This window comes from Aotus nancymaae, unplaced genomic scaffold (genome assembly GCF_030222135.1).
Source record: "Aotus nancymaae isolate 86718 unplaced genomic scaffold, 86718_ANA_hifiasm-v0.15.2.pri h1tg000029l, whole genome shotgun sequence".
Taxonomy (NCBI): Eukaryota; Metazoa; Chordata; class Mammalia; order Primates; family Aotidae; genus Aotus; species Aotus nancymaae.
Genome location: NW_026988442.1, coordinates 75,722,004 through 75,749,469, shown reverse-complemented (window position 1 = coordinate 75,749,469; position 27,466 = coordinate 75,722,004). Strand labels below are relative to the sequence as shown.

Sequence of the window (27,466 nt, the reverse complement as noted above, 5' to 3'; positions counted from 1 at the left end):
GGATGCTGGAAAGGATGTTGAGAAATAGGAATGCTTTTACACTGTTGGTGGGAGTGTAAATTAATTCAACCATTGTGGAAGACAGTGTGGCAGTTCCTCAAGGATCTAGAAATAGAAATACCATTTGACCCAGCAATCCCATTACTGGGTATACACCCAAAGGATTATAAATCATTCTATTATAAAGACACATGCACAAGTGTGTTTATTGCAGCTCTGTTCACAATAGCAAAGACTTGGAACCAACCCAAATGCTCATCAATGATAGAATAGATAAAGAAAATGTGGCACATATACACCATGGAATATTGTGCAGCCATAAAAAAGGATGAGTTCATGTCCTTTGCAGGGACATGGATGAAGCTGGAAACTATCATTCTCAGCAAACTAACACAAGAACAGAAAACCAAACACCACATGCTCCCACTCCTAAGTGGGAGTTGTACAATGAGAACACATGGACACAGGGAGGGGAACATCACACACTGGGGCCTGTTGAGGGGTGGGGGGCTAGGGGAGGGATAGCATTAGGAGAAATACCTAATGTAGATGACAGGGTGATGGATGCAACCAACCACCATGGCACATGTATACCTATGTAACAAACCTGCATGTTCTGCACATGTACTCCAGAACTTAAAGTACTGTTTTTTTTTAAAAAAACTACTTTGTATGTAATACTTCATGCTTTGTGAAATACTTGATAATTATTTTTATTATGGCAAAATTTGTAAGCTCTTTAGGCTTAAAATTTATCATTAATATTTATTAATGTTACACTGTATACATCTAGATAATAGTAAAAAACAGAAATACACACACACACACACACACACTTTTTTTTTTTTTGACACAGGGTCTTGCTCTGTCACCCAGGCTAGAATGCAGTGGCACGATCATAGCTCACTGTAACCTCCAACTCCTGAGATCAAGTGATCCTCCCATCCTGGCCTCCAGTGATCCTCCTACCCTGGCCTCCCAAAGCACTGGGATTACAGGTGTGAGTCACCACATCTGGCCAAATTTTCTTCATTCAGGTACTGAAAAAGATGTGTTACTTGGAAGATGTGGGAGTTATCTTTCTTGGTCAGCATAAATGGGTTTATTCATTTATCTCTATTCTTACTCTTTGGTCAATTTGCCTTTACTGGGTTACAAACTTCCTCCTGGGATTGGTTCAAGATGAGACTTACACAAAGACAACAAAGTCATTTGTCAAATTAGGTCAGTAAAAATTGCAAGGTTTTCTAAGTCTTGAAGAGTTCCATCATAATCAAAATTTCAGTTAAATACAATGTTACTCTTAATAAGTACGTATGGGCCTATCTCTGAATCTGTCTGCCTGTCAGTCTCCCTGACTTACATATGCTCATGCACGTGCACATGGATCAGGGTGAGAAGAAGCCATGCTGTCTTAAAGACTACTCCTTAAGAGAAATTTAGGAATGCATACTGTAGATACAATCTAGACCTAAATCTGAGCACTGCAGGTTCAAAGTGGCAGGGTGATTTCAATAGTACTATATATGTGTGAATTCACTTATGGTTTTTTTTTTTTTAAGATGGGGTGTCACTCAGTCACCCAGGTTGGAGTGCAGTGGCATGATCTCAGCTCACTGCAATCTCTGTCTCCTGGGTTTAAGCAATTCTCTTGCCTCAGCCTCCTGAGCAGCTGGGATTACATGCACCTGCCACCATGCCTGGCTAATTTTTATATTTTTAGTAAAGACTGGGTTTCACCATGTTGGCCAGGTTGGTCTTCACTCCTGACCTCAAGTGGCACTTATGATATTTAAGTCAATGATAATGAGCTCTTTCAGTCTTTAATCCTGAGAAAAAAAACAGATAAGGGATAAGTCTTGTTCAAAAAAAAAAAAAAAAAAAGAAGCTACTATTGGTACTATTTTTTTGACTTCTCTATGCTGTAAAAATATCAGAAAAATAATGATTATAAGATAAAGAATTAATTAATCATCCTTTAAAAGTACATCAGAAAACTTACAGCAAGATAGGTTCATCATTACTCACTTATATTGGTGAGTAGTTTTTCAGATGTGTTTTAAATTCTTCCCTATGTGGCTGTGGTAGACTGTTTGCAAAAATGACTGCAATACTTCCTCTTGCTCCTGCATGTATATTCCCTTGCAATAACGTTGCCTTTCCTCCCATCAAGGGTTAGAATCTATTTCTCTACCCCTTAAATCTAAGTTTTGTTGTGTGACTTTGTCCAGTGGAATATTTAGCAGATGTGACAGACACAAGTAGATGCTTGAAAAGTGTCTGTTCTTAGGGCTTCACTCTCTTCTCTCTTGCCTTTGGGAACCCTCCTGGTACCTGAATATCAGCATATCTGGGCTAGCCTGCTGGATGAGGGGAGGCCACAGGAAGGGACACCCCAGATTTATCAGTGAGCCCAGCCAATGTCACATGGAGCAGATGAGCTATTTCAGTTGGTGCATCACAGAATTGTAAGCAAATAAATGTTTGTTGTTTTAAGTCATTAAGTACTGGGGTGATTTGTTACATAACAAAAGCCAATTGATTCAGTAAACTAATTTATAAACCTCAGTATTTTACATTAATTTTAATTTTAATCAGTAAGAACATATACATTTGACATGAAAAACTATTAGAACCCAAATCAATTTTTATATGCAATTTTATATTTTGAAAAATGTTACCTTCTGAACATGTAACTCAACATCTTGCTGTGTACAGCTTCCAATTTTCTGATTCACTTTTCTCACAACACCTTCTACATCCACAATGCTCTCTTTGTTGATGCTGTCAAGAGAAAAAATTCCCAACTTTAATCATCTCATCAGAGGTGTCAGAACTCATTTGGTGTTTCAGCAGTAAAGCTGAATATGTTAAACTCTTCTTTAATACAGTAAGCCACTTGAGATAAAGCCAGTCTATTTAACCTACTTAGAATGAGCTTTATGTAGCATACCTTGTGAGATTCCTTGAAGAGATGATTTTTTAGATTCCATAATTTAGTTACCACTTATAAAATACCCTGGACATAAAAGGTAATGAAACCAGTACTAAATTGGGAAAAGTAGTAAAAAGTCTTTTAATTATTTATTAAAGAACATTTCCCTCCCTATTTTTGAGATTCACTAAGATTAGCATTTCCTATAATGAGAAATACTGGCTTCAATAAATGCAATTATTGGTATGTGATGGAATTAAATAACAGAAGAAGGTCAACTGAAAATATTTTAGGATAATAAGAGAACATTAAGGTGCTGTTTTGCAATTAAATCCTTACTACTTTTAGTTTCTGAGTATACTCTGTCACTGGATTTATAACTATTGGATTGTATACTCTCACTTAAAAGAATGCCTATATGAAGTTTAATGTATGATGAGTGTAAAATACATGCATCTCCTGGGCAGCTTATTTTTATAACAACTTGAATTCTGAACACCAGATACTCAAATTCTAATATGCAAAATTTATAAAATAGCTTATTAAACACAATGATTAGTTTTTAATCACTAGTACATAACCAAGGAAGAAAATGTATAATCCAAAATGATGATTTCCATACAAAATGTACCAGTTTTACTTTTGTGTATATTCTTATACTGACAAAGTATGTCACAACATAGTTGATGAAAAAGATAAGATTTAATTTTCATGGCAAAATTCTATTCATTTTGATGAGCATTTGGGTCTTTAGTAGTTGTGGTGCAATTAGACATTCCAGAAACTGAACAGTACTTATTTTACAGAAGAGAATACCAGAATCCATTTCAATGAACACTTTTTTTCAGGGTTGAAAAACGATCAAATGAGGATAACAGGTGAAGAGTAGTTAAGAAAGAAAATTGTTTATTTCACTTGGCTACACTGCCTAGAAATCTGTATGTCTGTTACCAACTAACTTAAAAAAAAAATCAACAGCATGCATATCTCTTGCACTCTTGTAAATCTGCTGCACTAGAGCTATCACCTAATACCTAGCCAAAATCTTGAGTACTGAAGAAACTCACAATTTATTATGGCAAAAGAAGTAGTTGATGGACTAAGACAAGGCTCTTCTGAGACTTGACGGGATCAAGAGGCTCCAGGTGACTGTTATAATGGCTGTCCAATACCTGCAATCTAGTGTCACTGAATCTATCTTCAATGTGACTGCCACCTACCAGTAAATGTGATAACTGAGTGTATGATTCATGCCTGGTGAGAATTCTATTGCTTATCTCACACGTCTTCACAAGGAAGGTTTTATCCTCTGTACTGATCAATGTACTGCTTTATCAAGCAACCTGACGTGTCCCAAGTAGAGGTCCACTCTGCTACCTTTCTTCTATGTCCCTGACCCCTTGGTTCCCTTACTTACCTCACCTCCTTTGACTCAACTATTAGAAGGGATTTGCTGGCCCTCTGGATCTTCCATTATTGGATAGTCTTCTTCAAGCCAACTCAAGTCAAACACATCTACTTTTAAGGATTGAGCGTCATGCTAGTAATCTTCTAGAAAGAAGGTGGAATATAGTAAAAGGTACTCTGCCCAGGGCTGGCTGTAGGTCCGATTAAAGAAGACAAAATTTCCTCTTCTTTCTTATTTAAAAGTACTTGATGACTCTTAATCCAGGACCTGAAACCTGGAACTATATCTACCTTTAGTACTTTAATTCAGTAGTACCAAGTGCTAAAATATTAGATCAGATAGTCTAGAAAACAACTACCATTTAAAACATTGTTTCTAGTCCTAAATAATTTACAAAATAACTTCTGAAAACATAAACTATTTCTTAAGCTAGGGCCAAAGCTATTATAAATTTCTGCAATTACAAATTGTTCTACTGAATCAATGGGAAAGAAGGCAGGATTAATCAGTCATAGAGAACAGTTAACTTTTTTTTTTTTACCCTTCCAATCTCAGTATTTTCCCTTATTATATGTAGCTGTTAAAAATTGTAACATATTTAGGCATTAGTAAAATCATTCCATGATTTTTCAAACCTTGGACAATTTAGCTCTATTATCTCTATATAGCTACACCTATTTCTATCTTATTGTAGACATGAGTAAATTCAGAAGAAAAAGCATTAAAGTCAAAAAGGTTCTATTTGTGAAAAAGGGTCAGACTATCTGAGGATTTTGCACGTACATATAAAATTAGAGTCAAAACAAGAGACAGGAATACTGGAGTATATCACTGCCAGTAGAAGAATAAAATTCTACTGATTGTAGAAAGTCTAATTATACGATTTTAACTGACATTGTATATGAAGATGTCACAATATTTAATAACGTATATGCTACAAGAGAGAAAGGAGGGGAAAGGAAGGGAGAGGGGAGGAGAAAGGAGAGTGAGGGTAACACTGCTAGCTTCTTTTCATTATTGGAATCCCACAATCTTCCTTCAGAAACCTCACATGCTACAGGTGACATACGACCTTCTGAGAAGCAATCCAAGTGATGGGTTCAGTGTTTATGTATGAATTAACTACTGGAAAAACTCAAATTCATTCTTACTTTTTTAGATAGAAGAAGAAAGCAGGGAAGAAAGGGTAGAAGGAAGGAAGGAAGGAAGGAAGGAAGGAAGGAAGGAAGGAAGGAAGGAAGGAAGTTAGTTAGTTAGTTTAATGATTTTCTTTCCTTCAATGTTACCCAGTGAGCAAATCACACTCTGGAGAGCACTGGGGTGGAGAACAAGAATCATGAACTCTGAGAAATGGCTACTGTAGATGATCTGAAAGTCACTGGTGACGGTATCATTTCTGTATAGGAGATAGGTGAAAAAATATTTAACAGCACACACCACCAGTCAAAGAGGTCACCATCTTGCAAATAAATGATGGAGACATAAATGTGGAGAAAAGGCAGTTTATCTATCTCTTGCTGCTGAGTCCCAGTGTCAGGTTTTGACTTTGACAAGTCCTCTTGTGAATACAGAGAAGAATCACTGGGATGGACTTACTGTAATATTGTCTCCTAGGCTCATGTGACCCTCCCACCTCAGTCTCCTGAGTAGCTGGCACTACAGGCATGTGCCACCATGCCCAGCTAATTTTTGCATTTTATCTAGAGAGAAGCAAACACACTTTTATTTTTATAGCTCAAATGAAAGCGATTTTAGGCCAGGTATGGTAGCTCACACCTGTAATTCTAGCACTTAGGGAGGTCGAGGTGGGTGGATCACCTGAGGTCAGGAGTTTAAGACAAGCCTGGCCAACATAGTGAAACCAGTCTCTACTAAATATACAAAAAATTAGCCAGGTGTGGTGGTGTGCTCCTGTAGTCCCAGCTACTTCGGAGGTTGAGGCAGGAGAATTGCTCGAACCCAGGAGAGAGAGAATGTGCCGAGCCAAGATCGCACCACTGCACTCCAGCCTGGGTGACAGAGTGAGGTTCCATTTCAGAGAAAGAAAAGAAAAGGAAAAGAAAAAGAAAAGAAGAAAGTTCTTTCTTCAACATCGAAATCCCTAGATAATTGCTTCTATTATCTCTTCAGCAATTCCCTTTTATGTTCTAGTTTCTGTATGAAGTGCTTTATGTACACGCTGTCTCATTTGAGCTTCACAAAGGTCTACACAGTAGGTATTATCAACATTTTACAGATGAGAAAACTGAGACTCTAAAAGGTTAAGTAATTAGACGACCATCACATAGCTAGTAAGATCATTTACTGATTATTGCACTAGACAGTTCTGTTAGACTCACAAATTAGAACTAAATTTAAATATCTCAGAATGCATCATCAGCTCACTCTGAAATAATACATTTTCATTCTTAGAAGCTCATGAGCTACTGGATTGCTTCACAGTTTCTGTGAAAAAAACTGAAAATAAAAGGCCCTTTCGTAACAGTTTCCCAAATGTCCAGGAATCATACGACCTTCCCCAGTAACACTGATGTATCTTGATGTTTTGCTGTTGTTGCCAACCTTAGTACAAATTCAGCAAAATCTTTAAATAATAATTTTATATTGTTTTATACAACGTTACATTTAGCTCAGGAGAATTAATCCCATAAACTGTCTGACAATTTCTGACACTAGATTTTAGACCTGTTTTTTCCTTAGCATATCCTTAGCATTTATTCAAATTTTCACTACGGATGTTGCAGTGGACAGCACTGAATATCGAGCTGTTTTCCCTCCAACAGATAAATACGCTGTTCCAACAAAGAGGTATAAAATGTAGGTGCAACTGTTCAAGAAGTTGTAATACACAACAGTATAATGGCCTCACCCAATTTCACCAACTTATCCACATGGATGCTCAAGGGGTATCCACATGCCTGCCTCCCTTTGGTCCTCAACTACAGACAGTATACACTCCTACCACAGCACCTGTACCCTGCCTCTGCATGCAGCTGTTGATCTCCGTTTTCCCTCTCCCAAAATTGAGCGTCTCCTAAGATACAAATGCCACACATAAATCTTTGTATACTCAAGCCCAGCAGAGTACCTAGACCAGAGCACATGCTAAATACAAGTTTGTAAAAATCAATGAGACTTTTTGAGTATTATTTTGGTATTTTCCAGATCTAATAGTTAATGTAGGCTGGGTGCGGTGGCTCACGCCTGTAATTCCAGTACTTTGGGAGGCTAGGGTGGGCAGATCGCTTGAGGTCAGGAGTTTGAGAGCAGCCTGGCCAACATATTGAAACACTGTCTCCACGACAAATACACACACAAAAAATTAGCTGGGCATGGTAGCATGTGTCTGTAGTCCCAGTTACTAGGGAGGCTGAGGCAGAGAATTGCTTGAACCTGGGAGGGAAAGGTTGCAGTGAGTCAAGATTGTGTCATTGTACTATAGCCTGGGCAACAGAGCAAGACTCTATCTCAAAAAAAAAAAAAAAGTTAATGTAGCAAACTGAAATTTTAACCTACCAACTAGTAAAACACCTATTTTAGGTGAAAGATCTAGAAAGGAAAGAAAATAAACAAACTTGTATGTAGCTAGGTGACTCATTAGAGAATGAGAAACATACTTGTGACTCATCAGCTACCAAAAAATCACTTAACCACAATGACTAATATGAAGAAAAATAAAATATATATGTATACATATAATGGTACTAAAAAAGGCTTATTTTCAGAATCAAAATACTTCTATGTTTTCGGAGAGTGGGAAGTGTCATATAAGCACAAATAGCGATATACACATTTTAATTTTAAAACTACTTTTCACATTAATTGTAGTCCTTTACAGCGGGCACTGTAACTTTAAACTTTAAAAACTTGTGTTTACACTCATTGCCCTCTATAACAGTCAATACAAAAAGGCCACCAGGACTTCCTTTAAAAAAACTGGCTTTACAACACTTAACCACAACTAACACAAACTACTCTGTTAATTACTTTAAAATGGCACACATACAAAAATTTTTTTTTTAAAGAGAAAAGGGATTAATATCTCAACTCTAGGATCAACTATTAAATATTGGAAAAGATGAGAATCTGGAAACACAGGCCTAGATAGATAGGTATTGCATCTTCCTGGTTCCAGACAAATTTCATTTAAAACCCTCAAACCATTTCAGATATATAATTAAGAACCTGTTCCTAAAACCTCTAGGGAATCAGATGTGCCAACCTTCCTATGTACTTCATCCAGTTGCTTCATTTTTATATGCATTCAGCCATGAGAAAATTGATCTTTCCAACAAATTGATTAAAATAATGTGTGAAGAGTCCTGTGGCACTTAAATCCAATTAGTGAGTCAACTTTTTGAATTACTCTATTGATGAATTGGATATTCCTAAGACAGACAATTTGAGGCAAAACAGTTGTCTCCATATTAAATTCCAATGTTTCTTTTAAGGAAAATACTCCAAAGCTAGAAACTGCTAGCAGTATCGTCTAGCCAGTAAGGCAAAAGATAAGCACTTCAGATTTAATATCTAAAGTAAATGCTAAGATTGTTATCTACTTAAGATATTAAAAGTGACCTCATATTTTGCCTTTTAAATGATTAAGAAACCTCAGCTGGAACTATCTGATTTAATATTTTTAATAGTGGAGTCCTTGCTTTTTTCCACCTGGTATATGGCCAGAGGGAATAGAGTTAAATATAGGGCTTCATGGAATTAACATATAAATACCATTATTTCTCCCACTTTTTTGTGTATGATTCACATGCTTTCATGTCCAGTCTTTTTGAGCAGTAACATTCAAAATGGAAACGAAACATTTTTAAAATAAACAAACAGTCCTTAGGCACTCCTCTAGCACTAAAGATAACTGCAAGCATTTTATATATATATATATGTAATTACATATATATAACATTTTATATATTAAAAATTTAACCAACTAGTAAAACACCTATTTTTCACTATATATATCTATAGCACTAAAGATAACTGCTAGCATTATATATATACATATATATAAGAATATGACAACTGATCTAAGACAGAATGAAAATTAAACGTAGATTAGAAATAGCCTTTTCCTCACAGACATATTTTTATCCATACTATTTTCTAAACCAAATTCTGGCAGAATGGTTAGCTGGTCCACTAACTGAGCTGCTAGCTTCCCAAAGATAATGTGTTATTAACTAAATATTCTTTTGAATTATCTCATGCTTCATTTATCCTCAAGTGTCTAAGTAAGGATTTTTGTTTTATTTAAGCAACAGATTCCACTAAATTGGTTTATATGTTGGTGATGTGCTGTTTTTAATCATAAAGAAGGGTGGTAGAATACTAAGCAATGGAACTCACAGTGCTTTCCAAATTTTTCCTTTCTAATTATACTTAGAAACTAAGAGATAAAGAGGAATGAGACCCGGAAGAGGTCAATGAAACAATAAAAATACAGGCACAGCCCATAAACCTCTATTTTCAATATAAAGTAGAATATACACTAGTGGGCCCAGTTGAGAAATAGGAACCACACGTTATGCTATGAACACATAAGATACTCTAACCTTGTATTAGATGATGGAATCAGGAGCCTATGGGACAGGGGAGTTTGTATGGTGTTTGTGGGGCAAGAGAAACAAAGGAGCAGGGAACAGTGGATAAAGGTGCAGAGAGTAGCTCCAGGAATGGAGCATAGGGCCGCATGAGGTCAGGAAGAGCCTGAAAAGACTGGGAGACAATGTGGAGACTGATAAAAAGACTAGAAGTCTTGATGAGGTCCAACAGAAAATGAGGAGGCATGGGGGAGGCAGATTGACGGAAATTATAATCAGAGGATTATTGGGTAAAACAACCTATTGGGCTTTTTATAAACTCAAAAACCTGGAACTTTTCTTCAATCAACTAGATATAGATAAGCTTAGGAGATACCATTGGCTGCCGACCCAATGGAAAAGGAGATAGCTTCATTCCTCTTAAGTGTCCACTCTTTATTTGGCCAAGTGCTATATGGGAAGATGAGCCCATCCCAGGCCCAAACAGTGGGTCATGTTTACTCTCAGTCTATATTGGCAATTTATTCCACATTACTGGTGTCATTTCCACTTAGTTTCTCAAACCAGTCATTTTGAATTCATTATTTCCTTACCCCCACACAAACAGTAACCAAACAGGTAAGATTCATGTTTTATCCACTCGTTAGCAAATCCTGTTGTCACTTTCAAGAGTACAGTCAGTTTTGCTATAAAGCTTGTATTGAAAATGTGAATTTGTTCCAACACCACTGACGTATTAGGGAACAATTTGAGTATAAGGAGAATTTTGCTTTTGCCTATGCCAGATTTCATCAGTGAGAACACTTGGTCAATGTAGACAACAGTACTTGGGTGTACTCAGTCATGCAGGAATATACAAAATGCACATACCTTAACATCTACCTATAACTAATGTTTCAACTCATACCTATCCACATCTGGTGTTACAACTTTCCCTCTGATTTCAGACATTGTTTCTTCCACGACTTCACAATAACTTACAAACTGCCTTTCTTTTGATACCCACTTCCACAAGCAAACTGCACATTTTTTTCAAGGTAAAATACTGTATTTATTATAGTATTTACATACTTCTTAAAACTCTCAATGAGTATTTTGCACCATCTCTACTAAAAATACAATTAGCTTGGCGTGGTAGCAGATGCCTGTAATCCCAGCTACTTGGGAGGCTGAGGCAGGAAAATTGCTTGAACTCGGGAAGTGGAGGTTGCAGTGAGCCAAGAGTGCGCCACTGCACTCCAGCCTGAGCGACAAGAGCGAAAGTCCGTCTCAAAAAAAAAAAAAGAAAAAAAAGTTACGTTCTTGTCTTTTCAAAAAGCATGCCATTAATGAAGTTTTTTTTAAAATTGACACATAATTGTACATTTTTATGAGGTACAGTATGAGATCTCCATACATGTATACATTGTGTAAAAATCAAATCAGGGCATTTGGCATATCACCTCAAACTTTTATGACTTCTTTGTGCTGAGAACATTCCAAATCCTTTCTTCTAGTTGTTCTGAAATATAGAATATTGTTAACCAGTCACCCTACTGTGCAAGAAAACACCAGAACTTACTATTCTTCCTATCTGGAACTTTGTACAGATTGACCAATTTCTCCCTCATCCCCTTCTGCCCCCACTAACTATTCTCTCTACATCTATGAGATCAACATCTTTAGCACATGAATGAGATCATACAATATTTCTCTTTCTGTGTCCAGCTTATTCCACTTAACATAATGCTCTGCAGCTTCATCTAAGTTGCCACAAATGACAAGATTTCAGACTTTTATGGCTGAATGGTATTCCAGTGTGTATATATCCCACACTTTATCCATTCATCTGTTGAAGAAACTTAGGTTGAATCCATATCTTGGCTATGGTGAATGGTGCTGCAATAAATACTGGAGTGTAAATATATATCTCTTTGATATAATGACTGTAAGGTTTGTTCTTGGGTTCTTGCCGAGTTTAAAAGGAAGAAACTGAGGCCAACACAAGAAGGTCCAATATGAAAGGAATTTATTCAGGCTCCCGGGCGAGGTTCTGCGGTCCGACAGGAGGGGCTGGAGAAGTCGAACAGACTCCTCTCAGACGTGGGTTTTACAGGGAGTGAAGGAGCTCAATTGGTTGTGGGAGAGCAGGACTACTATTGGGTAAGTTTACAAGCCTTTGTTTGCATACAGGACTTGGCTGCTATTGGTTAGAATTACTTGGCTGCTATTGGCTAGAAAGACTTGGCTGCTATTGACAAGAATCACAAGACCCCGCTTGCATACTGGGTTCTTTAAGGGAAGGCCAGGCTGTGCAAGAAGGGGAAAAGGGAACAACCCGAGCATGTCTGAGCTTTCGGAAAAAAGGGGGGCGGGGGATGTGCGTCCGAGCTCCAGGCAAGGCAACCAGCCTTACAATGACTTCATTTCCTTTGGATAATTATCCCATAATGGGATTACTGGATCATAAGATAGTTATATTTTTAATTTCTGAATAACTGCCATACTGTTTTCCATAGAGGCTATACTAATTTACATTCCAACCAATAGTGTATAAGAGGTTCCCATTCTTCACATCAAGTTTTTGAGTTAAGTTATGCCATGAACCCCATTTTCTCCATAAACACCATGATTTTTATTGCACAATTTTGCATAGGACAGTTATTTTTAGGAATGCATATGTCACACAGAAGAACTGACACCACATTAGTGCCACTCTACAAAAAGCTAATCTAAAAGGACATCCATACCTTAATATCCCAAGATCTCTTCTCCCTTGCTGTTGACGGATCAATTCTAGGAAAGGATTTTAGTTGGTACACGTGACTAACAAAGAGCCTGCAATTTGATGTGTTAAGGAACAGTATTAGTTATCTAGCCAAATCCTTTCAATTCTCTCCTGCATCCACAATCTTAATAAAAGATAAATTTGTATTTTAAATTCTAAGTCTGTGGTTTTATTTCCAACATCAGTAGTATATAACACACGGCTGCTTTTTTAAGTGACTTTGTACCTTATTTTTCATGACAGTGATACAAAGGTGCAAAATGTACTGCGTTAATGGCAGTGCTGATAAGAAAAAAAGCCCAAAGTCTAAGCAAAAGTAGATGCAATTAATTGTTAGATCTGCCTCTAGCAGTGTTAGGTTTCATGTTTATAACTATCAAAATTATTATTATTGAGATTATTCAGGAAAAATAACTGTTACTGACAACATGAAACTCTGTGGTTCCAACTCCCTGTTGCTCCTCCTTATTTTTAGAGCATGCTTTTTAACAATAGGGTGATTCCTTAGAAGGCAGCTACTGCTTTATAGTGGAAGAGACAAACTTATTAGTGTTACTAATGGTTAAAATTAAAGTCCTCCTTTGGAATTTTTAGCATGAATTTATCACTCAAACATAAATTTTTAAAAAAATTTTCTTTTCCTCCCAAAGTTCTTTATCTCATTTCTGTTTTCCAAAATGCCTGTTTTAAGTGGTTTGTTTTTTTTGTTTTTTGTTTTTTTTGAGACAGTTTTACTCTTGTTGCCCAGGCTGGAGTGCAATGGTGAGATCTTGGCTCACCGCAATCTCCACCTCCTAGGTTCAAGCAATTCTCCTAACTCAGGAGATTCTGGGATTACAGGCATGTAGCTGGGATTATAGGAATGCGCCACCATGCCTGGCTAATTTTGTATTTTAGTGGAGACAGGGTTTCTCCATGTTGGTCAGGTTGGTCTCAAACTCCTGAACTCAGGTGATCCACCCACCTCAGCTTCCCAAAGTGCTGGGATTACAGGCGTGAGCCACTGTACCTGGCTAAAAAAATTTGTTTTTATTACTTTATAATCAGTTCTACTTTTTATCTATTTTTAATTTTTATTTATTTAATTATTTTTGTAGAGACAGGGTTTTGCCATGTTGCCCAGACTGGTCTTAAATTCTTGGGCTCAAGTGATCCTCCCATCTCAGCCTCCTAAAGTGCTGTGATTACAGGCATGAGTCACCACGACTAGCCCAGTTCTGTTTTTTAAACTAAATTTTTTTCCCCTTTAGTTTTGACTTGCAATGCCTTGGGGGCAGTGTCAATCTAATAGGCTGTATTCTAAGTGGAGCTACAACGTGGGAGGGCTTTGAACTAACATCATTACACACTATTTCAGAGAGGCAGAATGACAGAGACTAGAGTGTCAGTCCAGAGTCTAAGATACCTTAGTCAAAACACTTAATATTTCACACCTCGATTTCCTCATCTGAAAAAAAAAAAAAAAAAAAAAAAGAGAACAGAACCAACCTCCTTCCTGCCCCCAAAACAAAAAAAGACAAAAACAGTTATCTACACCTCATGGGGCTGCTGTGAGAATCAGGTGAGAAAACAGAAGTCTGACACTTTGCAGCTCAGTATTTAGTAATAGTCAGCTATTACTGCTATTATTATAGGCAAACCTGTTATTTGCCCTGTACATCAAATGGGGAAGATGCTGGTGACCACTATACTGCATCTTTTGGGTTTGGTACAGGGACTAACAGGGAAGAGGCATCCAAATAAGCATAAAAATCCATGCTAGACACTAGAAAGGTTGTCAAGATAAAGCAAGTGTAGTTACTATATTGAGTTTTATTGGCAAATTAAGTTTCTTAAATATTAAAATAATATTTCATATGCAGTAAGAGTCCTGTATGTGGTGGGCGATGAGTTTTCTATGACCTTTCACCTCAAAAATATATGACCCCAGCTATGGAGGTCGCCGAAGAGTATTCTATTATTACATAATCTACTGATAAACCCAGGATAATGACAGAAGATGGGCAGCATAACCTTTATATAAATAGTGTATTTTATCTTTTATTATCATTCATTCTAGGTACCACAGATTTAAGTACCTTAAAGTACTTTATTATACTACATGGTCACAATAAAGGCCTAAAACATAACAGAAATCCTATATATTGATATATTCTGATGTGTTGTTAATAGTAGAAATAAACTTGGGAGTTGGTAGAGGCTGGGTGATGACCAAATTTTAATTCTGGGTAATCGTCAGCTCACGTTTTTCTAAACGATTTTCATTTATTACCACCACCACCATCCAAAAAAAAATCAATAATGGTGAAAGAGACACCATGTACATTAATAGTTTTTCCATTTGCATATTTATATACCCTTATGTCAACAAAAACTATTAACATTTTTAACACAGAAACTTGACTATTAAAGGTTTTCAGCAAAACCGATAAATATTTTAGCTTTCTGGTTGTCAGAAATAATGTCTTAACTCTTACTATACTCAATGAGAAATGTACTCACAGATCTATATAACCACCCACATTCAAGTCAATAATTTTTAAATCTATCAAATCTTTTTTTTTTTTTGAGATAGAGTCTTGCTCTGTCACTCAGGCTGGAGTGCAGTGGCACAATCTCAGCTCACTGCAACCTCTGCCTACCAGGTTCAAGCGATTCTCCTGCCTCAGCCTCCAGAGTAGCTGGGATTATAGGTATGCATCACCAAGCCCAGCTAATTTTTGTATTTTTAGTAGAGATGGGGTTTCACCATGTTGGTCAGTCTGGTCTTGAACTCCTGACCTCATGATCTGCCCGCCTCGGCCTCCTAAAGTGCTGGGATTACAGGCGTGAACCACTGCGCCTGGCCTCAAGTGAATAATTTTTACATCTTTGCAAGGGTATAATAAAAGATTAATTAGAAAAGAGACATGCCATAAAGTTGCTACATATCAGTTCTTCAAATAATGCAACAACATAAAATGCTTTGATGTTGTAAATTAAACATACAATTCACTGACGCAAAGAAGTGCAAAATGCCCAAACGCAAGGACCATATACTTGCTAATTAAAACAGCATCAGAAGAACAAAAATAAAAATAAATTAGATAAGTACTTTAAAAAATAATAAAACCCCCTTTTGACAATAAAAATCTTTTTTTTTTTTTAATTAGACAGGATCTCACTCTATCACCTAGGTTGGAGTACTATGGCACAATCTTGGCTCACTGCAACTTTCACCTCCCAGGCTCGAGTGATCCTCCTACTTCAGTCTCCCAAGTAGCGGAGATCACAGGCTCACACTACCATGCCTGGCTAATTATTTTGACTTTTTTTTGTAGAGATGAGGTTTTACCATATTGCTCAGTCTGGTCTTGAACTTCTGGGCTCAAGTTATCTGCCCACTTTGGTCTCCCAAAGTGCTGGGATTATAGGTGTGAGTCACCTCACTCAGCCATATGTTTCAATTCTAAGGTAAGCACAAGCTTTGTTTAAAGGTCAAACACTTCTTTCAATTACAGTGAATTGGTACCATACTAGATCTCAGACTTGTATATTTCTCAAGCAAGTAGAAATAGCAGTGTTTGAATAAGAGTCTTAGCTCTGAAGAATGAGGTAAGATAAGTAAACAGTAAACAACATATAAAGTCACATGGCTGTGTCAGGGAAAACCAGAGCTGTAGAGTATTTAAAGTGGTAAAAACAAATTTTATTCAAGACTATTGCAATAGGGGAAAAGAGATATGAGTACAGAACTGGGCTCAACTTTGAATACACCATTGGCACGTGGGAACTTAGAGCCAAGGATGGGAACACAGAATCAGTGGATGGAAAATTACTAAGAGGAGTCATTATGGGTAAGGGGAGATTCTGGCTAAAGTGACCTAACAGGATTCTTGTTGTAGGCATGCGAGGGTGATCAGACATCACCTGGGGGATGGAGGAAGAGGAACCTGATTAGCTTTGGAGGGTGATCAGATACTGAAGGGCGGATGAGGGGGTTGTGGTTAAAGCAACTCAGCAGGATTCTTACTAAAACTGAACAATGCAGGCATGAACATGAAGTAAAAAAGTCAAGGCTTATTGGAGCAGAAGGTTCTTTCAAAGGAGTCTGAGTAGAGTTTAGTCAATGTGGGACTCTTTGTCACCAGTTAGTAGGGAACTAGGTCCCTGCATTCTCTGTACCTCTACTACACCCATCTGCCCACATGTGTTTTGCAAAAATTAAAGATTTAAATCATTCTTTAAATCATGATAACTTCGTTTTTACACCAGAGTCTTGCTCTGTTGTCCAAGCTGGACTGCAGTGGCACAACTACAGCTCACTGCAGCCTGGACCTCCTGGGCTCAGGTGATTCTCCAACCTCAGCCTCCTGAGTAGGTGTGACTACAGGCGCGTGCTGCCATGCCCTACTAATTTTTAAACTTTTTTTTTTTTTTTGTAGAGATGGGGTTTTGCCAAGTTGGCCAGGCTGGTCTCAAACTTCTGGGCTCAAGTGAACTGCCTGCCTTGGACTCCCAAAGTGCTGGGATTACAGGGATGAGCCACACTGGCTCAAATAAAATATGCCCAGCCGATAACTTATTTTATGAACTCATTTTTCTTCACTAAAAACCCAGGAATTTTGAGTCCAAAATAAGCTTGGTGAGAAGTATGCACTACTTAATATGGTACAGGCCAGCAGTTCTGAAAGTACTGTATGGGTTCTCTTCAGTGGAACAAAAAATGTCAGCAACCCCCAGTGATGACTTAAATTAGTTCTGTCATGTTACTTAAAGACCTACAAATACCAAACTATTGTAAATGCTTATGCTTATAGCCCTTAACTTCAAAATCGAAATAAATTTTTAAATAAAAACAAAATTCAAATTAATAAGTAATATTCATTTGTAGTTTTACTAAAACTAAATTGCTGACATTTGGTTTACTGTATAAAGCTTGTAGCCTCAGCGCCAGTTCCATAATTAATTTGTTTCTGTATTCTGACTTTAATATACTGGTAATACAAACAATACCTGTTCAGTTACCTAAAACATTAACTTTGAGGTAGAGTCAGGACATTTCAGCTTCATAATTAACCAAAATTCTGCAAACAGTAATCTAAGAATGACAATTTATTTAAATAAAGTATCAGTCAATCATTTTATAAAACTATCTTGCTTATGTGAAAGTTAATAATGTAGCACTGTTAATTAAAATTTGCACCAAATGAATTACCAAATATCTGAAACTTAACTGGCACTTGAAATAGAAACATTTTTCTTTGCATTAAGCTGTTATACTATTAGTGATCTGTTGCTCCTATACAGACAAAAAGAGAATTTAATATATCTGCTTGAATGGTACAAGCTTTTCTGAGTTCAGAATTCCCCTTAATTACCAAATACTACCTGGTAACCCAACTCGATCAGCATGTGTCTCTATTCAAGCTACTGTGAAACCTTCATTTGTACAGAATATAAGTATCATTTGGCTTCAGCTGGCATGAATGCAACTGTAAATAAGATAGTAATGCTTAATGGAGCACTAGATTCACATGGTAGGTTTCAGTTATAAATTGGTTTTTAAGATGATATGGAATAATACTCATATAACTTTAAGGTTATCATCAAAATGTATACTAAAACTTTTTAATATATAAAATACATATATATAAATATATATAATTCTCAGCATCCTAAGCATATATATGTGGATCCCTAATAAATGAACAGAGAAACCAAACAATGAGGATAATGAAGGATGTGGGGTCAAGCTAAATGACATAGAATGAGGATTAACGAATAAAGCCAATGCCTTTAAAATGAGAAGTGAAGTAAGAGAGGTCATTGTAGGCACGGAGTGTCTCCCCAATCTGAACAATATGTACTGGAAAGTAGAGGGAAATAACACGGTAGTGAGGGAACCACGAGGCAGAATATTGGAAATGGTTGTAAGTAGGAAGCCATTAAAGATTTTAGATAAACTAGTCCTGAACATAAAACTTCTGGCAAGAGTGGACTTAAAGAGGGAGCAAAAAAGGCATGTATCATTCAATAAGCATTAGTTTAATAAATGACTGGACTATTTGGTCCCAAACCAAGTAACATGGCAGAAAATATAAAGAACACTAAAAGGAGACAAAAAAAATTGAAGCCAACTGTCCATAAAAACTCATATGGAGAGACAAACAGAAGACTTTACTCTCAAATGTTTTAGAAATTTTAGTACTGCTTTAATTCTGGTGTCATATCAGAAAATTCAACTATCCTCCATGCTTAAAAACACAGAAAGTCGACTGGGCGCAGTGGCTCACACCTGTAATCCCAGCACTTTGGGAGGCCGAGGCGGGTGGATCACCTGAGGTCAGGAGTTCGAGACCAACCAATATGGTGAAATCCCCAGTCTCTACTAAAAACACAAAAAATTAGCCAGGTGTGGTGGTGGGTGCCTGTAATCCCAGTTACTCAGGAGGCTGAGGCGGGAGAATGGTTTGAACCTGGGTGGCAGAGGTTACAGTGAGCCGAGACCATGCCATTGTACTCTAGCCTGGGCAACAAGAGTGAAACACCATCTCAAAATCAGAAAAAGAACCAAAACCAAAACAAAAAAAAAAAACAGAAAGTTCAAGTGAACTTAAGGTTTCTGTAGTTTGGTACAACAATAATGAATATAGTTAGCAAATAACAATAATAATAACCAGAGTGAATATTTATTTATTTTACAACCACAGCAGGTAATAAAATTTCTTCCTTTTCATGTGTTAATAACAAAGAGGAATTTCTTTGTATTGCTATTTATGATTCAATAATAACCTTACACCTTAGATTTTTGTTTTTAGAAGTATTAGTTCACCAAATGGTGAATCTTACACCTTAGATTTTTGTTTTTAGCAGGATCTGTTCACCTAAACAAGTGATCTCAAAGATAAATATATGAAAGCTATCTTAATTTTTGCTTTCACAAAGGAGTAGTGCATACCCATTTTAGATAAAACACAATAACAATTTTTAGGAAAAGAATTTTAAAAGGTGAAGAAAAACCCCATACATCTTTTTCCTAAAAAAGTTGAAAAAAGTTCTTGCTGAAGTCTAAAAGTAGACTTCTCCTACCAAGGATCAGGAGTTTTGAACTACCTTAGAAGTATAGTTTGACATCACACAGAAAGGACAAACTGACTGACCGATTTGCAACATAAAATCATGTTCCTAAGAAAATTATCTTAATCAACTACAAAAACTAAAAACTCATCATTATTTTGCCAAGAGTCTTAGCCATAAGAATTTTCCTTTTTCACAAGATAGCAAAAGCCATTAACCCACCTACTGCTAATTACTCAGGCTTGATTCCTTAACATACTTGTGCCAAAAGTGTAATAATAGTTATCTATGTACCACATGTTGAACTTATTGTATAAAATTGACTCCATTCACTTACATATAACGGTGAAAAGGTTTATAATTTACAATAGCTCAACCTTTTCCTACATATTGCTACTTTATCATATAAAGTCCATTTTTTAAAGGGACTAAAAATAGCTACAAAATCAAGTAACAATTTAGTTGTTAAGCCTGAACTGCTTCTAGATCTTTATGGAGTTTCACTTCAGGAATTACAAAATCTAGGCTAAATTATCTATATTATTCCCTTGTCTAAAAGAAAGATCACCCATATGTCATCTCATTTGGATGAAAGCCTTTAATTTATTAAAATAATGATAAAAAGGTGTTCTTTAATTTTATGAGGGCATTAGTGAACTAAGTTGTGTTTGGTAGGCCATTTGAAAGTAGCTCTTTTGGCTATCAAGCTATGGTTGACATCTGATATACTCAATCAATCACTGTTACTTAGTCAAGTCCCAGGAGTTTCTGAGAAGATCTGAAATAATAACTTATTTGTGGAATAATATAAATTTGTGGAATTTGAAATTGTGGAATAATGATAAAAAGGTGTTCTTTAATTTTATGAGGGCATTAGTGAACTAAGTTGTGTTTGGTAGGCCATTTGAAAGTAGCTCTTTTGGCTATCAAGCTATGGTTGACATCTGATATACTCAATCAATCACTGTTACTTAGTCAAGTCCCAGGAGTTTCTGAGAAGATCTGAAATAATAACTTATTTTAATGTGTCTGCTTCTAAATATATCACATGGATTAACTGCCCACTTGTCAGTAGAATGCTTCTCACTGAACATTATGGGTAAGTGGGATTTTCAAAAGACTTTTCCACTGGAAGCTTTAGGAATGTAATGCTGAGGTTTTAATGCAGTTTTATAGAAAAAAAAATATATGCCTCAATGTAACTGTCAGCTTCATGTAACAGTTTTTAGAACCAAATTTATAACAGACAATAACTATAAAAGTTGTTTGTTAATTTGAGGTTGACTTTTTTCCAGTATTTTTTAGTACATTTAATAGAATTTAGTATCTATGTCTATGGCTTCCAGGGCCAACTTTTTTCTTTTTATAGAAGGCTCTCTGTGCAGATAAAATTTCTAGGGACCAAGGTCATTTATGTTTGACTACATAGGAGACACACTGACCTTAAAAGGCTGGATGACAAACGCACACACTCTCATTAACTAGGAAACAAAACAAGCAAACTGAATTACCAGAAGACACAGGTAGAAGATAAATGGCTGTCTCTGGGCAGCAGGAGAGGGAGATAGGGAGAGGTGGGGCTACTGTACTAGTAGTACGAAAATACTACTGATCTCATCAATGAATTGATATTAATTCATGGCACTGAAGTTTTTAAATCTGAGTGCAGGTATTACTATGATGTAATAAAACTGAATTTGATAAATATCTAAACCAAAACCAGCTGCTGAGCATCCATTATATGTAAAATATTGTGCTAGAGGATCAGGGAGGGCTGAAAGCTAAATTAGGATATTAAATTAGAAAATTTGTAAGTTTCCAATTCTAAAACTCACAATTCCATCTATATTAACCCATCTATGAAAGCATGTATCTAAAGAGAAAACTTTTTTAAAATGAATAGAAAAAGTATATCATTTATTCTGATTGAATTCTTTCTTTTAAAAAAATACACCTATGAAATTACTTTATTACTTAAAACATAAAGACCATCCATTTTCCCATGTTTTCTGAGATCATTATCATGGAAATAAAATTTGCCACTGCACTCCAGCCCAGCGACAGAGCAAGACTGTCTAAAACAAACAAACAAACAAAAAAACTGATGAAATTGAGAAAAACATGAAACAAAACTAGAGACATTACCAACTACCAAGTAAAACTACTCTCATCACTTTAGAGCCACTGCATGCACAACCACACTTCTATCTCTATATCTGCCTCCTGAAAGCTGAACAAAACAATGTGCTGCTTCTACAGGGAAACTCTGGGCCAGACAGCCCAGACTTGTACAGGAGGAAAAAGCAAGTTTTACCTTTTTTGTCCTAAACCCTTTTGGTGTCAAAGATGAAAGTTGTAACACATTTGTTTTACTTCTTTCTGGAGGAAATCATTTGCCAAACTACATTCTTTTATTTTATATACTTTTATTTTTCAGTTAGAAAACTTGTTGCTCAATATGCAAATCTCAAACTGGGGGAGGGAGGGAGGGAGGAAATGAAGCTCAACAAACACAACAAAATAAAGTTACTCTGCTATGTTGAGGCTGCCAGGCTTTTTGTTACTCCACTTGAAAGTAAATGTGACTTGTCTGTAGAGAGTGCTGCTTCAGCAGTTCCAAATGAATTTCAAGCCTGTGCTCCATATTTTCTCTTTTGTAAGTATAATGTATTCAGCAACACTGAACTGACAATTTAAATAACTACATTTTTAAACAAACGAAGCATTGATGTTAATGTATGAAAATGGTCCAAACCCCTGGGAGTCTTGGTTCCCACCATTGTTTATTCTGACAACAGGATATAATTGCTTACTTACTTGGCAGCAAATTTAACCATCTGCTTGCTTGCATGGTCTCCCACTGCCACAAGAGCCTGGACATTAAACTGCTGCTGACGTAGGACTAAGAAGCATTGTTTCCCTGAAAAAATGGCAGAAAGAACACAAGTGTATTAAGGACATGCAACTTCAGGTTTTACAAAGCAGGAAAATGCTCTCTACTGTAAAACTGAGCCAAAATTTATCATATTCATCAGGCACACACACATGTGTATCCTATCCATTTGGCTCCCACAGCCAAAATACTCATACTCAACTGACACAACCCTTAAAGAAACTCAAGTTCCTATGATGAGTTACAAGAAACACTTTTAACTTGTTTGTTATAAGAACACATGCAAATCACCAGTTTCAAAAAAACTCCTAAATTAAGAAAATTATTTTGTCATTGCATTGATTTATTAAACAAATTTCAAGTAACTTGAGATCACTTTCAACATTCATTCAACAGAATATTCTACATGCGAAGGTACAGCACTACCATGGAAGTTTCCATAATGCAACCACAAAAGTGCTAATACAGTGCTTAAAAACAATGATGCAAACATTCTATGGGGGTGGTCCATCTACAGAGTTTCTTCCTACCAAAGTGCATTTTAAAGAGCATTTAGATTGATGGGCTAGTGCCTTACATGTTCTATGTTCTTCATTTTTCCTTTATCATCTTCCAAGTCCTTCATATTTTATAGTAGTCTCGTATTTTTTTTTTTTTTACTCCAAACAACTTACATTGCCTATAAAAGATCATTCCCTTTAAGCCCTATAACCAGTTTTATTTTTACGTATCCTGGGCCTCTTGATTCCTCCTTCTTTTATCAAGAACTGTCATTCCTTACTCTTAATCTTCTGAAAAATATTATTCATAATGTATTTCAGTTATTATGTATCCCTTTCCTTCAAAGTACATCCTTCTTAAGTCTCCAATCAAATTCTGGGAAAATTACTTTCTCATAAAAATGGGGTTAATCCCTCCAAGACCACTTTTCACATCAGATTGTCTTGTAAAACATCCCAAGAGGATTTTGTTTTTTAAACTGAGCATTATCTTTTACATTTAGAATGGGCCTTAATTAAAAAAAAGAAAAAGGAAAGCAAAAATGCAAGCAGACTTACACTTACTACTTTCAACATAGAGTATTTTGAAATGCAAATCAGATAGCAATCACAATTTAAGAAAGGTTGCAAACAAAGTGTCAACACAGACATAATCTATTGACTTTGGAGTCATATATGATTGGCAGGTTTTTAACCACTAAAAAACACTCTAATTTTCCCTTTTCCTTTAGAGGATGATCCAGTCACAAAGTAAAATCCTAAAAATAAGTTGTATTAACTAAACAAATTCAAAGGAATTTAAAAATACTGGATGGACAAAGGTTATTACCACAGAGAAACTTGCAGATGAATAAAAATAACATTTCCCTAGGAACTACTGAAACCACAGCCACACATTACCCCACTTAGAAAAGAATGTTACTGTGAAATGGACGGTAATGTGCACACAACAGTGCTAGGCTAAGCCATAATGTAGTCAGAGTATATTAGCTACTCTAATAGTGCAGACAGAAGCAGCACCGACCTAGCTGCCTCACAAAGCTGTCCAGTGATGAATTTCAGTGCTACACAAAGACCCTGGGGAAAGAATGGAGAACTCAAAAGGACATACAAAGGGTGAGCACAGGAAAAGTCTATGGGTCAGCACTAGGGGGTAACAATTAGTGTAAGTGTCTGATAGAAAAGAGTAAAAAGCTTTGAAATCAGAAGGCCTGGTATCATATCCTACCACTTCTTATGAAGGGGCCTGTGGGAAAATTATTAAACCATTTTATATCTCAGTTCTTCATCTGTAAAATGGAGATGGTAATAGTCATGGGGTTTTCTTCCATAATCATGAAGATTTTATAGTATGTTTAAAGTGGAGACACAGCTGAACTCATGTTAACTATTAACAATTTTTATTTTTTTGAGACGGAGTTTCACTCTTGTTGCCCAGACTGGAGTGCAATGGTGCGATCTCGACTTACTGCAACTTCTGCCTCCTGGGTTCAAGCTATTGTCCTGCCTCAGCTTCCTGCATAGCTGGGATTATAGGTGCATGCCACCAGGCCTGGCTAATTTTTGTATTTTTAGTACAGATGGGGGTTTCACCATGTTGGCCTGGTTGATCTCAAACTCCTGACCTCAGGTGATCCACAGCCTCCCAAAGTGCTGGGATTACAGGTGTGAGCCATTACGCCTGGCCTACTAATGACTATTACTGGTTTCACCACTACCACTGACTACTTTTTGCACGATTGACTATCATTCCTATTTCACAGTGGAATGACTATATACAAAATCTATGCAGGGTACTGGGAACACAAACGTAAATATTTTTTAGAAAATCATGATAGACTTTACATAAGGAAAAAGTGATAAAACCATTTATAACATGTAATCCCAATTTTGTTTGTATAGTTAAGTATATTAAGATTGATCATATAGAGGAAAAAACCCATCAAAATGTGGCTACCAATGAATGGCGAAATTACAGGAAATTATTCTGTCCCTGTATTTTTCTATATTTTCTGAACTTTCTATCATAAATATGCACTATTTTTCTTTTTTTGAGATGGAGTTTCACTCTGTCGCCAGACTGGAGTACAGTGGCGTGATCTTGGCTAACCGCAATCTCAAGACTACCTGGTTCAAGCGATTCTCCTGCCTCAGCCTCCAGAGTAGCTCGGATTACAGACATGTGCCACCACACCCAGCTAATTTTTGTATTTTTAGTAGAGACCACGTTTCACCCGTTGGGCAGGATGGTCTCAATCTCCTGACCTTATGATCTGCCTGCCTCAGCCTCCCAAAGGGCTGGGATTACAGGTGTGAGCCACCCCCATCCAGCCAATAAGCATTACTTTTCTGATCAGAATAAAAATTTTTAAGAGAACTATACACTCAGAGGTAGGTACAGAAGAAAGGTAAGGGCTGAAAGGAAATTTTGGCCAAATTCAAAAGTAAACACAAGCAATAAGGAGAACCTGGGAAGTTCTAGGTGGCTAAACAAAGGAGTATAAATGTACCTCTTAAGATTTGCATGCCTGCTGGAGAAAAGAAATGAAATAAACGGTTATAAGTAAAGTGAAGGCCAGGCACGGTGGCTCACACCTCTAATCCCAGCACTTTGGGAGATTGAGGTGGGCAGATCACTTGACGTCAGGAGTTCGAGACTGGACTGGCCAACGTGGTGAAACCCTATCTCTACTAAAAATACAAAAATTAGCCAGGTGTGTTGGCGGGCACCTGTAATCCCAACTACTTGGGAGGCTGAGGCAGGAGAATCACTTAAACCCAGAAGGCAGAGGTTGCAGTGAGCTGAGATCGTGCCACTGCACTCGACTGGGTAACAAGAGTAAGACTCCATCTCAAAAAAAAAAAAAAAAGTGAAGAATGTTCACTCACCCTTTAGATGTTTACTGTGCTTATTAGATGTAATTCTAAAAATTAATATTTTCTTATTAAAAAAAGGCAACAGATGGGGGAGGAAGGGAATAAAGTAGTGAGACCAGTCTATGAGCATATTATTTTATAAAAACCTATACAGTATGTAAAAGTATGGCAGTACAAAAATAACCAGATTAATGGAACATAAGAAAAACCTAAAATAGACCCTATTTGATAAAGGAGATTCTAATTCTGAACAATTCAGGAGATTACAAAATTTAAAAAAACTCCAACAAATACAAAAACCAAGTAAAAAATGGAACTGAATATTAAACTATACCATGGAGGGAAGGAGAACTTTCTAAGTTTAAGAATGAAAGAACATCTATATACAATAATAAATCAAAGGAACAATAACACTGAGAAAAAATATGTGCTGAATGGCATATAATCTATATAAGTTAATATTTTTAGTACATAAGGATCTTAAAGATTTATGAGAAAAGAACATTGAGATCCCAATAATAGGCAACAGACCAAAACAGATAATCTGAAGGAAAAAGAAGAAAACTATAGCAAGTAAATACAGTATAAGGAAAAAAATGTTAGTGTAATGAAAATAATGCAAGTTGAAGCAAACAACGACAGATTATTCACCTCTCAAATGAGCAAAGATTAAAAAAATACAAAATATAAAATATAATATTACTCAATGCTTGGGAGAATTAAAACTGTAAAACTGTTCCTTTGTAACTTGCTGAAGGCAGGATAAACCAGTGCAATGCTTCTGAAGAACAATTTGGCAATGAGCATTAAAAGGCTTAAAAATGTTATCTTTAACTCAATAAATATATTTCTTAGAATATATGTTAAGGAAATTGAAACAGAACTACTTGTGACTAATGCTATGGTCCCCAAGCTTTCTATGTTCAAAGCACTTTCAAATATAAGAACCTTGATGGTCCACTTAAATGAATTTTTAAAGGACTCAAACAAACAAAAAATCAGTACTGGCTTCCAGGTAAACTGAACTGTCTACTCAGACTACTTCTCTATAAAGTACTTTTGAGACCAAGTTCTTGTCATGTATTAGGAAACAAAATTGTTCTTTCTTTGGCTCTGGTTGGTGACACACTGTGCTGCATGATTAGCTTAGTCCAACATTTTACAAGGTACTACCTTCCATACGCTGAGAGATAAACAGGAGCTGTGGGTACATGATCCTTTTTGTACAAATTTAAAAAACAAAAATATGGTCATGTCTGTAAATGTGTATTTTTTCCCGCAAGGATACACAAGAAACAACAGTGGCTATTTAGCAGGGAAGAGACTGTGGTGAGATGGAGGAGACAGAATTGTGAGACCTCTATTGTCATATCTTTTTCTAATACTGGAATCTTTATTTTTACCATACCCATATATTACTTTTTAAGAGGCAAATACATAATTCCTCAGTTTAATAAAAAGTTCTCCTTCAAAAG

The 27,466-nt window shown here is 36.4% G+C and overlaps 1 protein-coding gene across 1 annotated transcript in view; it reads right to left on the bottom strand.

The window, feature by feature from the left end:
* Positions 1-27,466, bottom strand: part of DARS1 (aspartyl-tRNA synthetase 1) — an 80,081-nt gene that overhangs the window by 32,582 nt on the left and 20,033 nt on the right. The window contains exons 4-5 of the mRNA XM_021668945.2: positions 22,539-22,641; positions 2,682-2,784 (exon numbers count right to left, since the gene is read on the bottom strand). Of these exons, the coding sequence (XP_021524620.2) occupies positions 2,682-2,784; positions 22,539-22,641 (206 nt within the window). The remainder of the gene's footprint in view (positions 1-2,681; positions 2,785-22,538; positions 22,642-27,466) is intronic.